This window comes from Dryobates pubescens, chromosome 1 (genome assembly GCF_014839835.1).
Source record: "Dryobates pubescens isolate bDryPub1 chromosome 1, bDryPub1.pri, whole genome shotgun sequence".
Lineage (NCBI taxonomy): Eukaryota > Metazoa > Chordata > Aves > Piciformes > Picidae > Dryobates > Dryobates pubescens.
In genome coordinates this window covers 21806686-21819110 of record NC_071612.1, presented here as the reverse complement: position 1 = coordinate 21819110, position 12425 = coordinate 21806686, and the positions used below count along the sequence as shown (strand labels likewise).

The window sequence follows — 12425 nt, the reverse complement described above, 5'->3', positions numbered from 1 at the left end:
GTACATAGGGATGGGTTAGGTTCTGTTGAAAACACTTGAGATTATATGTACTTAAAGGCTACAGGAGAATGCATAGGCACAGAAGGTCATTTAGTTTGTGTGCAAAATCTTCATCTTAACACTTGATAATTTTTGGTTTATGATAGTGTGCATGAATATAGCATATGTGTAATTTAAATTAAAATTGCAGTGTTAAAGCAGAGCAGCATGAGAGTAAGATCATTGACCTGCTTCCTTATTTACTGGGTGCATAACCATATTTTTACATGCTGTGAAAGGAAATAAGCTAAAGAGGTTTTAGTATCTCCTTTTATATTGCTTTATTCCAGTGTTGCAGTGTAAACTCTTCAGGCTGTGGTGTTATTTTATCAAAAGGGGCAGTACGTTAAATAAAACCTGACAGCATGGACGTGGCATTACATAAGCACCACAGTGGTCACATGGTGAATGCCCTCATAAAGCTCACTTCAAAATTAAGTGGAAAGAATCATTCTGTGTGAAATAGTTTTTCTCTAGATGCTGGATTCCTCTTCTCTTGGGAGGCAAAACGAAGCTGTGGTCAAATAATAGAAATCCTGAAGATCAAAAAACTGTTACTAAGCTACATGGTGGCATTTGCAAGCTTGGAGTTATTTCTGACTCTCTGAGGTGTCTACTCTTTGTAGTTGGTTGTGGCTGCTGTTGTGATGTTGACTCAGTAGAGATGGCTTTGCATTGTCTGATTGCTATTCAGCAATGTACTATTGACACCTGCCGGTTTAGCTCCATTTTATGCTGTTCAGAAATGCTGCTTGAAGAATTGGAACTAGTGTTTATCAATGTGACATGAGCCACAGAGGCATCTCACAGAATTAAGGAAACATTCTTTAGCTTTTTAAAATGGACTCTTAAAAATGTATTTATTTGGATGGAGTAAGAGCGAGGCCTTGGCTCATGAGTTCATTGTTGCTCTCTTGTGGTTTTGCAACCTTGGTGTCCTTCTGATGCTTCTGAGCAGGAGTGGTTTGCCATCTTTGCTAAACACATTACTGCTTAGTCAGCTATAAGACTTAGCTTTGCTTATGAATGGTTGTCTCCCATAAGAATTTAGCATTCCTCATGTTTAGAAGAGAATTTATGAGAAGGTCTGCTTTATGTGTAAGAGCAGTCATGTCTGAAGTAGAGCTTTACTCATTTTCATGAGTATGTTCTTAAACAAGGGTTGGCTGCTTTTTTAACAGTATGTCTTGATATCCTTTGACCACCAAGAAATGATACTGGAAGCAGGAGGATGAGATGCCTTACTATTTAGCTGGATTTGGTTTAGAGCTATAGGGAGGAAAGCAGTTGGGTCCGAGTTTGCTGCTAGTCTTCAGATGTAAGGGAGTACAGCTAGTGCATGATACTAAGGTGTTGTTTCTTGTGTTGGGCACTTTGCTGCACTGTGTGGTCTGTTCATGCCTGACAAACTTTGTGGTGGCTTTTTTTTTCCTTGTTTGGGTGCTGATTCAGGCAGGCTTACATCAGGGTTGAGATGCTACTTTATTTATCAGTTCCTCTTCCTTCTTGGATCTAAGTTTAAAGGTGCAGCTTTTGGCAGCTGGGCTCTGAGATGTGATGTTTATTTTAAACTCTGCATTTGAAGTGGGGACTCTTTGTTATACATAGGTAATGCTCCTTTTAAATACTGTATTTTTTAATCAGCATTTTTTCCAATAGATTATTGATAATAAGTATTGTAACTTTATGGGAAATATGGTGGTTGTATCTTTCATATCAAGATGTACTTGAGAGGTAGCAGGATAGCTGGGTTCTTAGCTAAAGAAGCTATGAGCAATGGCATGTGGCTGGTAATGGAAGTTGGATAAATAAAGGAAAAGAAACTGGCATATTGTGGGGAGAGTTATTAGTGGACTTTGTGTGTATCCTGTTTTCTGTTAGTCTATACTAAACTGCTTTGAAAATCTTTGTGGGCTTTTCCTTTGGCCTTCAAATAATGGGTTCTCTTATTGAATACATTTATCTCAAAGGCTGAACTGTTTGGGGGCTTCTGATTCCTGTTTTGCATTTTTTTGTAATTGCATTTGAGCACAAACTTCTTCTTTCTCACCCTTTTAATGAACCTTTAATGCCTTAGGAACATTAATGTGATTACACAAATAAAATTTAAGAATTGAAGCAAATCCCTTTGTAAATGATATAAGGTTTCAACACATGGCTCTTGACTTATATGATGAGATATAATCAAGTCCCTTGTGCCCTTACTAAGAACCAAAATGAGTGAATTTCTTAGTGAAATTTGTAGCCAGTTTTACAGTAGTATCTGTTCCACATTTATCTATATTGTTTACACATGCAATAAAGTCTGTCTCCTTAAAGTCACACTCAATATTGGTACTGTGTGTCTAAATACCTGATTCTACAACAGAAGAGTAAATGTGTTTCTACTTAGTGGATTCCTCAAATGGGCCTGTGCTGTTTTCATGGACAGGATGAGTTAGAAGTTGTTCTACTGTCAGCATTTTGAGGACAAAAACTGGGTGCTCAAAATCAATGCAAAGAAATAGCCCAAGATACTGGTCATAGCTGGTCTCACTTACAAATTCCTGTTGCCAGGACACAGTACTCTGAAGAATTTTAATGTTTTTCTGTTGGTAGGTGAGTGGACTAAGTGATCCAGCCCCCAACTCCTTACTTGAAAATTCTATTGCTCTAAAGCTAAAGAAAATATTTGAAAGTTTAGAACTGTGCTGTGACTTGTGGGGATCCCTTACATAGGGAAACTAGATATGTATAAGAGAAACAAATCTAATACTGGGTGCCATTTGCATCCTTTTCAGTGCTCCAGGTTTGTATTTTAAAGGCCAGACAAAACAAAGATGAATTTCAGTTATGTACTTCATTCTCTTGGAGAAAAACCCTACATTTGGAGTACTTTAAACCATGGGTACATGCCTTTTGTCAGTTGGGGTCAGAGTGAAATGGAATGAAATACTGTATGGATGTTCCTGGTCTGCTCAGAAAACAGGAAGCTGGTGATTTAAAGCTACTTTGGCTGTTGTTATTTGATATAATGGGTGCAGATCATTCACTTCTCTGCTGGTTCCATACCTGACCTTTTGAAGGAGATGCAGTTCCGGCTCAGTTCTTGTGGGATGTAATCCACTCCTCCAATCACCTAAGCGAACTCTAGCATTATCCTGGCCTTTTAAAGTCTGCTCTGACATTGATCTTAACTGAGATCATCATAAACTATTTCCATCCTGGCTTTTTAGCTGGTTTTTTTTCTCTTTCTCTCAAGAATCACCGAATGTCAGGGGCTGGAAGGGACTTCGGAAGATGATTTAGTCTAATCCCTCTGCCAGAGCAGGATCACCTCTACCAGGTCACACAGGAATGCATCAGTGCGGGTCTTGTATATCTCCAGAGAGGGAGACTCCACAACCCCCCCTGGACAGCCTGTTCCAGTTTTCTGTCATCCTCACAGTGAAAAAATTTTTTCCTCGTGTTTCCATGGAAATTCCTATGCCTCAACTTCCACCATGTTATGTCATTGGGCATCACCAAGCAGAGCCTGAGTCCATCCTCTTGGTACTCCCCCAATGCATATTTATAAGCATGGATGAGGTCACCCTTTAGTCTTCTCCTCTCAAAGGTAAAGAGACATCTCCCTCAGTCTCTTCCCCCCAAGGAAGATGTTCCATAATCATCTTCGTGGCTCTGCACTGGACTCTTTCAAGCAGTTCCCTGTCATACCTCTTGGATCTTCTGTCTCATAATGTTCTGTGGATTCTCCAAGAATCTACAGACATTGATATGGCATTTGATTGGGAAAAAAGTTTCAATTATAATCTGAGAATAGCATTTCTTTTGGTTTTGGTCAGCAGCCTGAGGTTTAGGAAATTCAAAAATTATTTGTAGTAGTGAAGCTCATGGCTACTGTTATTTGTATAATCATGATGTCAGAAGGAATGCACAATTTTTGTTGCCTCCTAGAAGCCATGCAGCTGCTAGATTTATCCCCCCCTTTAAAAAATCATTTTTCCACATATGACATGTGACCCTTTTTTTGCTGATGTGTTTTGAAAACTTCATATTCCAGTTACTGAAGGTTTTACTTCAGCCAATAGACTTCTCTACTCCTCTATTTTGATCTAAGTTTCTGCAATTTGTTCCCCTCTTTATTTTTATTTCAAAAATTGTTTTTCTTTGTTTTCTTCAGTCTTTTCTTAGTATTGTATAGTTTGGGGTAGGCATAGTAAGTTTTGTCTGAAGTCAAGTAGCAAGCTTTGTGGAAAAGGAAAAGGGGACAACACCAACCATATATTTATGAACACTCAAATCTTTGGAAGAGACCTGTCAGGAATTATTATTTTTTTATTTTTTAGTATATGGAATCACAGAATCACCAAGGTTGGAAGAGACCTCAAAGATCATCAAGTCCAATCTGTCACCACAGACCTCATGACTAAACCATGGCACCAAGTGCCACGTCCAATCCCCTCTTGAACCCCTCCAGGGATGGTGACTCCACCACCTCCCTGGGCAGCCCATTCTAATGGCTAATGACTCTCTCTGTGAAGAACTTTCTCCTCACCTTGAGCCTAAACTTCCCATGGTGCAGCTTGAGACTGTGTCCTCTTGTTCTGGTGCTGGTTGCCTGGGAGAAGAGACCAACCTTCTTCCTGGCTACAACCTCCCTTCAGGTAGTTGTAGACAGCAATGAGGTCTCCCCTGAGCCTCCTTTTCTCCAGGCTAAGCAACCCCAGCTCCCTCAGCCTCTCCTCATAGGGCTTGTGCTCGAGGCCTCTCCCCAGCCTCGTTGCCTTTGTCTGGACATGTTCAAGAGTCTCAATGTCCTTCTTAAACTGAGGGACCCAGAACTGGACACAGTACTCAAAGTGTGGGCTAACCAGTGCTGAGTACAGGGGCACAATGACTTCCCTGCTCCTGCTGGCCACACTATTCTTGATGCATGCCAGGAGATTTCATAAAAAGGATTGGAAAATAATCATGTAGTGCTACACTTTTGATGGTGTGGGTGCTTAAAGGGACTTCATTAAGTAAGGTGTTACAAGGTGTGGATGTCTGTATGTGTTGCAGCACAGATGGTGCGAATATCAATGTATTTGTGGCCATGATAATCTTCCAGTCTCAGGAACAGAAGTAGAAGAGTCGCAAACCTGTGGTAATTTTAAATGATATGAGATATGTTCTCTCTGTCCACAGTTGTGGAGTCTTCTAGAAGTCGTCAGTTGACAAGAGTGCAGGGCTGTGATGTGTGGCTTTTTGTTTGTGATGCATTCCTGTGCTGTTTGTTTATTTATTTGTTTTTCTCTTTCATTAATAGGTGACAAAGAAAGTCAAGTCTATGCAGATGTTCCATAATCCTGTGACTTATGCTATGCAGGGTGACAGAGTCGGTATCTGTGTCACCCAGTTTGATCCCAAACTGCTAGAACGAGGCCTGATTTGCACCCCAGAATCCCTTCACACCATTTATGCTGCAATAATTTCCCTGAAGAAAATTCAGTATTTTCGAGGAGCCCTTCAGACCAAGGCCAAATTCCATATCACAGTTGGTCATGAGACAGTTATGGGAAGAGTGATGTTTTTCAGTCCAGCCCCTGCTGACTTCAATGAAGAAATCAAAGAAAATGCTTTTGATTTTGAGAAAGATTATCTTTATCAAGAGGAATATTTGTCTAAGGACTCAAAATCTTCGGAGGAGAACAAAGAAAATGACCAGGCAGGAGAAATCCAGCTCCCAAGACAGCAGTGGGCTTTGCTGGAGTTTGAAAAACCAGTCACCTGTCCTAAACTGTGCCTTGTGATCGGCTCCAAGCTGGATACAGATATTCATGCAAATACCTGCAGGCTGGCATTCCATGGGGTACTGCTCCAAGGCATGGAAGACAAGAACTATGCAGAGACTTTCCTTCCAAAGCTAAAAGTGTACAAACTGAAGTACAAAGAAGGACAAGTGGAAAGGGTAAGCTGTCTCTTTTAATGTATTTGTTCTGAGCAAGTGCATATATTGGTGGGCTACAGAATTTTCACTCTTCTGTTCCAGAATCTTTATACACAGTTTGCTTATGTTTGTGCATCATGTGTAGGACATTTTGTCTGCTTGCAGACAGTAAAAAAAAAGATGGTTTAAAGTGACCAGTTTATTCAGTTAAGTGTTGAGTAATTTGATGCTGGTTTTCCACTGATCCTCTTGACGTCTGGCTGCTCCATTCCTGCAAACTTGTTTGCTTTGTGTACCTCCATAACAGGCTCTTCTGTTCCCTTACAAGTTTACAAAACTTCCAACTTTCCATTGTTACATTTGACACAGTTACTCTGTAGTAGACAGTGTAAATCAAATAGAAAGTAGTATTATGTTAAATAACACTCTACTTTATGCGTTTCCATGTTTTGTTTGATAAGAACCTCCGTTGTTAACATCTATTTTAGTAGGCAAAACTATCTCTTACAAGGTGCCTTGCAGACCTGTAGCATGCTCTGGTTGAGATGAAGCTCATAACATGGAGAACCAGGGCTCTTGGCATGTTGTTTCATAGAATCAATAAGGTTGGAAAAGACCTCAAAGATCATCAAGTCCAACCTGTCACCACAGACCTCATGACTACTAAACCATGGCACCAAGTGCCACATCCAATCTCCTCTTGAAGACATCCAGGGACGGTGACTCCACCACCTCCCTGGGCAGCCTATTCCAATGGTGTCCTGAATGGACCAAAAAAGCCTCAAAATTGCTCTGAATCAGAACAAATGGCTAACAAGTCTGTGAAGAACTTTCTCCTCACCTCTAGCCTAAACTGCCCCTGGTGCAGCTTGAGACTGTGTCCCTGTTGCAGAGGTGTTAATCTGTTACAGTGTATGTGCGTGACCCACCTCGTGGCAGAAAATAGAGGTTTTTCTTTCCTGGAGGAATTAGCATCTACAGTAAAAATTAATTGGGATTTTTCTTACTGTCCCTTCAGTATGGATAGGTAAATTGTTTGTAGTGGTTGGTATTGTTACATTGGTCTTTAATCTTGATGGTGGTTACCTTTCAGTAATCAATGGAGAATTGCGTGTTTTATACACCCCTTAATTAAATTTCTTGTGATGAGCAGTTTAGGTGGAAATGTGCACTACATAAATGTAATTGCTTACATCTAAATGAGCAGCATTGATGTAAATTTTAGCAACTGTTTACTGAATGTACTAGTGTGGCAGACATTCCAGTAACTTTTGGGTAAGGAAGTATTAATTTTTATTTTCCTAATTCAGCATTCTTCTTCTCAAAATTCCATCAAGCTGTGTTGAGTGGTGCATAACTTGGCTGTAGTAGACTAAACACTCAGCATACCTGACCATGTTTGCAGTTTATCATGCAGACTTCTTGAATGCCTTGTTAATTGAATAGTAAAAAATAAACCCAGATCCCTGTCAGGACATGATTTTGAATTAGGGAGGTTCTTTTCTAAATACCTTGCTGTATTCATTGGGGCAAATGGGTAGCTCTTATTTCCTCCTTTTCTCTAAGGTTTCTGTGTTGCTGTTTTAGCTGCAGTTGTTGGTTGGCTGTTTTGTTTGTTGTGGGGTGTTTTGTTTGCTTGTTGTTTTGAGGTTTTTCTTTGAATTGCCAGTGCTGCCTTTGAAGGCCATTCTTTTCAAAGAAGCTTCAGACTTGTCGTGGGTTTTTTTTGGATGCCAAATTTGTGACTAGGAAGGAAGGTAGTTGGAAGGAGGATATCTGTAGTAGTTGGCTGAAAAATTTGTCTCTATTAATATGGGTTATACAGGACACTCAAAATCAGCAGTCACTCTTCACAAGTTTGGTAGCAGGTGGATGGTTTCCTTTGTTTGAAATGGCTGGCTGCCTTTCTCTTTGGCTTATGATGAACTAGAGCACCACATCCAAACTACTCTGTGGAGAAGCTCTATACTAAAGACATATGTGTCCAGACACCAGTTATTCTGATACTGTAGAGCTGTCTGAACTCATGAAACATTTGTCTTTTGCCTTTGCTAAGAGCTTACTCACTTGTGCATGGCTCATGCTACAAATACTCAGGGAGACCTGACTTACCAGCTCCTTTTTGTTTCTCTGTGACTGTAGGAACATGGGTAAGAACAGAAATTTGTGTGACCCATGGAGACACATGCTGCTTGTGTTTGTGTTTAACAGAGAGGAACGTGTCTCAGATTGTTTTCTCCCAGTGCATGGCACTAGTCTATGAGAGTTGAAAACTTGTAGAGTACCAGCTGTGTAAGTTGTCTGACTTAACAGTTTGCTGTTAGCCTTGGTCATGCCTTTTTAATTGGCTGTAGTTACTATTATTTTCAAATCCTTTGCCATTTATATTCATTTTACTGTGTAAACAATGGAATAATATTAAGCAAATGATGCATTGGGGTTTTTTTTTCTGGTCCAGAAGGTAACCAATACATACAACTTATTTAATATTTGACCAATGGAATAATTTTAGGAAGATATATTAGTGAACTGCTTTCATATTTTCCCATGTCTTTGAAAATACAGAGCTGGAGATTTTATAGACTGTGCTCTACGTGTAGGCCTTGATCACTCTTTGTATGATTACTAATTGGCCCTGTGAGCGAACATTTGCCATTGAGTAGTGTTCACAGCGTAGGTTTGATCTCAAATTCTGCCTTGTGGTACTATGGGTACTTGAGAGTTGCCCTTTTCCCTCATGTGTGCTGAGAATATGGCACAGCAAAGAAACACTCATGGGGTAAAGTCACAGGGGCATGCAGGGATTTGGGAGGGTTGGTGGGAAGAGGACTGTGCCAGTTATAAAGGGGCTGCTCTTGGAGTGCTTACAGCACTGATTGAGGTTGCTAGTGTTAAGCTTGTGCTTTTGCAGAGTGGAGAGCAGCAGGAACAGTTGGGTGGTACAGTGACTTATTTTAGTACACAAAGTTGCCAGCTAATAGAAAATCTGAATCAGCTGGTCCCACCCTGCTGCTGATGGATGGCTGGAGATTAGGATCGCTGCATTTAGGGTGTCTGTTCTTGGCACTGATACAGGAAAATTTTTTTCTCTATTGAGCAAGGAAGCTTCCCCCTCCTCATCTTTCCCTGGGGAGGCATAAAAAATAATGGTAATAATTAAAAAATACGTGTTAGCTTCAGGAGAAGTGAACTTTTCCTCCAGAGAATGCTGCTGGGGAAAATTAGCTTCATGGCTTCCTGAAAGGCTGGGAGACAGGGAGGCAGGGGTATGTAATGTCCGTCTTCACAGGTTTGGCCTGGAGTAGAAACACGCTCCTGTAACTGGGTTGTAGCGGAATTCGATAGTGCTGGTTTGTGAAGTGCTGCTGCCAATCTGATGTGAGCTCTCCCAAGCCCCTTCACTTGCTGAATAAGGAAAAAAAAAATATCCCCTGCTCTTTAACTACCAGTTTACCCGAGAGAAATCAGGCATTTATGGTTTGGCATTACATCCCTGTTCTGATTAATGTCAGAGCACTGATGGAATAGTAAGAATTGTAGATTCATTAAGTTTCCCCACCGTAGTACTGTTTTTCGGTACCCCTTGTGCGTGGCACCTCCTGGATTTCAGTTTTTTATTATTATTTAAAGAACATAATTTATTCTCAAAGACTAGGGGAGAGGGGATTTGCTCTCTGAGAGCAAGTGTGCCATTTTTGCTGTTTCACCTAGAAATCAAACCCATGGACTGGTTAAACGCCACATTTTAAAACGGAATAAAAGCATCCTACTTAAATTAGCAAAAGGGTCTTGAATTAGCACATTTTAGGGAAAATTCATGCCTGAGCTTTCTGTTTTTCTCCTCTGATCAAGTGATGACAAAGGTTCTAAAAAATAATCGGGTACCCTTGCACTTTTTTGTACCGCTCGCTGTTTCCTTTTGGTTTCTTGCCTCCTTAATGCTAAAACCAAGTGGAGCACCGGGGGTGAGAGAATCAAAGCCTGACTACTGATCTTTGAGTTTTATCTCTCTGCAGTGCATCTTTGAGCCTGGTTTTTTTTCACACCCTTGCTCCTCTATTGGCTGATTTTTATGTGTCTTACTGTGGTATCTGAGAAATTTGTCTTTAAAACATTGTCTGAGGTGCATAGTGCAGAGCACTTGTTTCTAACCGTGCTGGGATTACATCTTGGTGAGGAGAAAGTTGCACGATTCCAACTGCAGTTAGGATTTTTATCTGATGTTTCTGAACTGTCGTCGAAGTGTGTGAATGCTCCTGTTTTGCTTTAGACCAGATTTATTTTGGGGTTAGAGTAAGCCTTTAGGGATTAGTTTCAAGGAAAATGGAAATCTGCTATTCCCTCAGAAACAAGGGGATGCTGGCAAAGATTTGTGTTTGCTTAGATCGTTGATTTTAAACGATGCAAAATACTGGTTTGGTTTTGTCTTACGGAGAGGGCTGGAAGGCAGGGAGAAGTTCAGTGGAAGGAAGTTCCTGTCAAGAGCATCTTTCTGGCTTGGTTATGTGGAGGCACAGACTGTTGCCCTCTGGACACTTCATTTTTGCAAAACCTTGGCTGCCTGACAGATGTACTTTTGATAGGAAAAAGAGCTTGGCTGGCAACAAATGGCTCGTACTGATAAAAATGTAAAAGCAAGGCTGAATGCTATTGTGAACACCAGTGTTGCTTTAAGGAGCATGATGTGGGAATCTTGGTGAAAACAGGGAAAATGAAGTGCTGTGAGCAAAGCTTGTTCCCCTGGATCGGTGGTAGTGTGTGTGAATACGGGCTCACCGAACTATAGCAGGTCAGCAGCCCCTGGAGTCCAAGACAAGCAAATTAAACAGCAACTGTTGTCCTCAGTCGTGTGCTTCTGGAGACAGGCTGCTCACCAGGCAGCTCTTCTGCAGTTCTGTGGGTGAAGAGACTTATATTAGTCCTAACACTATCTCTGAAATATCTTCCTCTCTGAATTTTATCTCTGTATAGTGTTGCAGATTAATTCCAGTCTGACTCACGAAGCAGTTACTCAGTTCCTGGGATAAATCCCTTCTATTTATCACGCTATTTGCTCTTTGGCTTCCTTGGCCATACAGCTTGAGTGCAGAGTTTTTCAACTGGAAGGTGAACTGTAGAAGTGCATCGTGCTTTCCTGCATGACTCAGATATTCTGACTATTTTGAAAGTGTTTGCACAAGCAGGATTTGTCTTGGGATGGTTGCCACAGGGTCCTATTGTCAAAGATGCTCGTAAATCAGTAGCACTGTGGCAGAAACAAAAGGAGGAAAGCTCTCTGCCTCGCTTGTAGCACAAGCTGCACCTTCTGCACTTTCAAGCTTGTGTAGTGAAAAATATATGTGTGTCTGGGCTGTGATTGTTTCCCATTTTAAGCACAGCAGAATGTTTTCCTATGAAAATGGACCTGGCCTTCCTAAAGATGCTTTCTCTGGTTCCTCAGACATTAAGAAGAATCCATTATCTTTGTGCATTTCAAAGTTTCTAATGTATTTTTGTCACTATTTGTCTTGCTCGTGGGCTTTACTTTTTTGATGATCATCATGTTGGACTTTACCTTCAGCAGTTTCCTATTGTGTGTCACATCTGTGGGATGTCCCAGTTTTATTCATAACCACTCTGTTCCCAAGTTTTGTGCGCTGCGGGACGGTGGGTTTTCTTCATCTGCTAATTCTTAAGGGGACTGAGGCCATCAGGTAGCTAGCATGTATAATTTCTGAAGGATGGAAGAATCAGTTATTGCTTAATAACAATGTGGTCCTCATTGTTTGAGCATTGGTGTCATCTAAGTGTCTCCAAGGAGAAGGATCAAGATGTGAAAGCAGGGTGAGTGACCAGGATTTTTATTAGAGCATCTCTTCTGAAGCCTGAATGGAGGAGAAACAGCATACCTTTCAGCAGCTGGGTGTGTTTTTTCTTCTTCCAGTAGGATAAACAAGAGTTGTCAAACAGTCTCTGCCACCATTGCTTAACAGATCTTTCTGGCCTTTTAGAATAAGAGTGCAATATTGTGGAGATGAGTACTACTAGTAAGCAACTGCAGGAGTTTGAGGAAAATGGTATTTAAATTTGTTGGTGACCAGCAATGACTGAGACTATCCTTTAAGGAGCTAAACGTTCTCAAAAGCCATGGTTGTGAAAATGACATCTTTTAAACAATTATTAGGCCTGTTTTGTCTTTTTAATTCTTTATGGCTGTTTGAGTGAAAACACCAACACTTAGTATACCAATTGTGTCAAGTTTATAATAACGCAACCACAGTGAACCAAACCAGCCAAGGAAGGTACAAAGGAGGAAAATGAACTCATCCATGCATGAATAGGAACATCCAATGTAGTTCACATAGGGGGTGAGACCAGACTTCTGGGGATGTTGCCTGTACTTGGAGAGGATGTAAGTAAGTTAATGTGGAAGTGCCAGAGTATTCTTGTCTGGAAAGATTCTTGAGTAGTAGATCACATGTGAGCATCACTGGCA

At 40.8% G+C, this 12425-nt stretch overlaps 1 protein-coding gene across 1 annotated transcript in view; it reads left to right on the top strand.

The window, feature by feature from the left end:
- The window catches only part of EEFSEC (eukaryotic elongation factor, selenocysteine-tRNA specific), a 130520-nt gene that overhangs the window by 66599 nt on the left and 51496 nt on the right, over positions 1-12425 (top strand). Inside the window, exon 5 of the mRNA XM_054162704.1 lies at positions 5330-5971. Coding sequence (XP_054018679.1) covers positions 5330-5971 — 642 coding nt within the window. The remainder of the gene's footprint in view (positions 1-5329; positions 5972-12425) is intronic.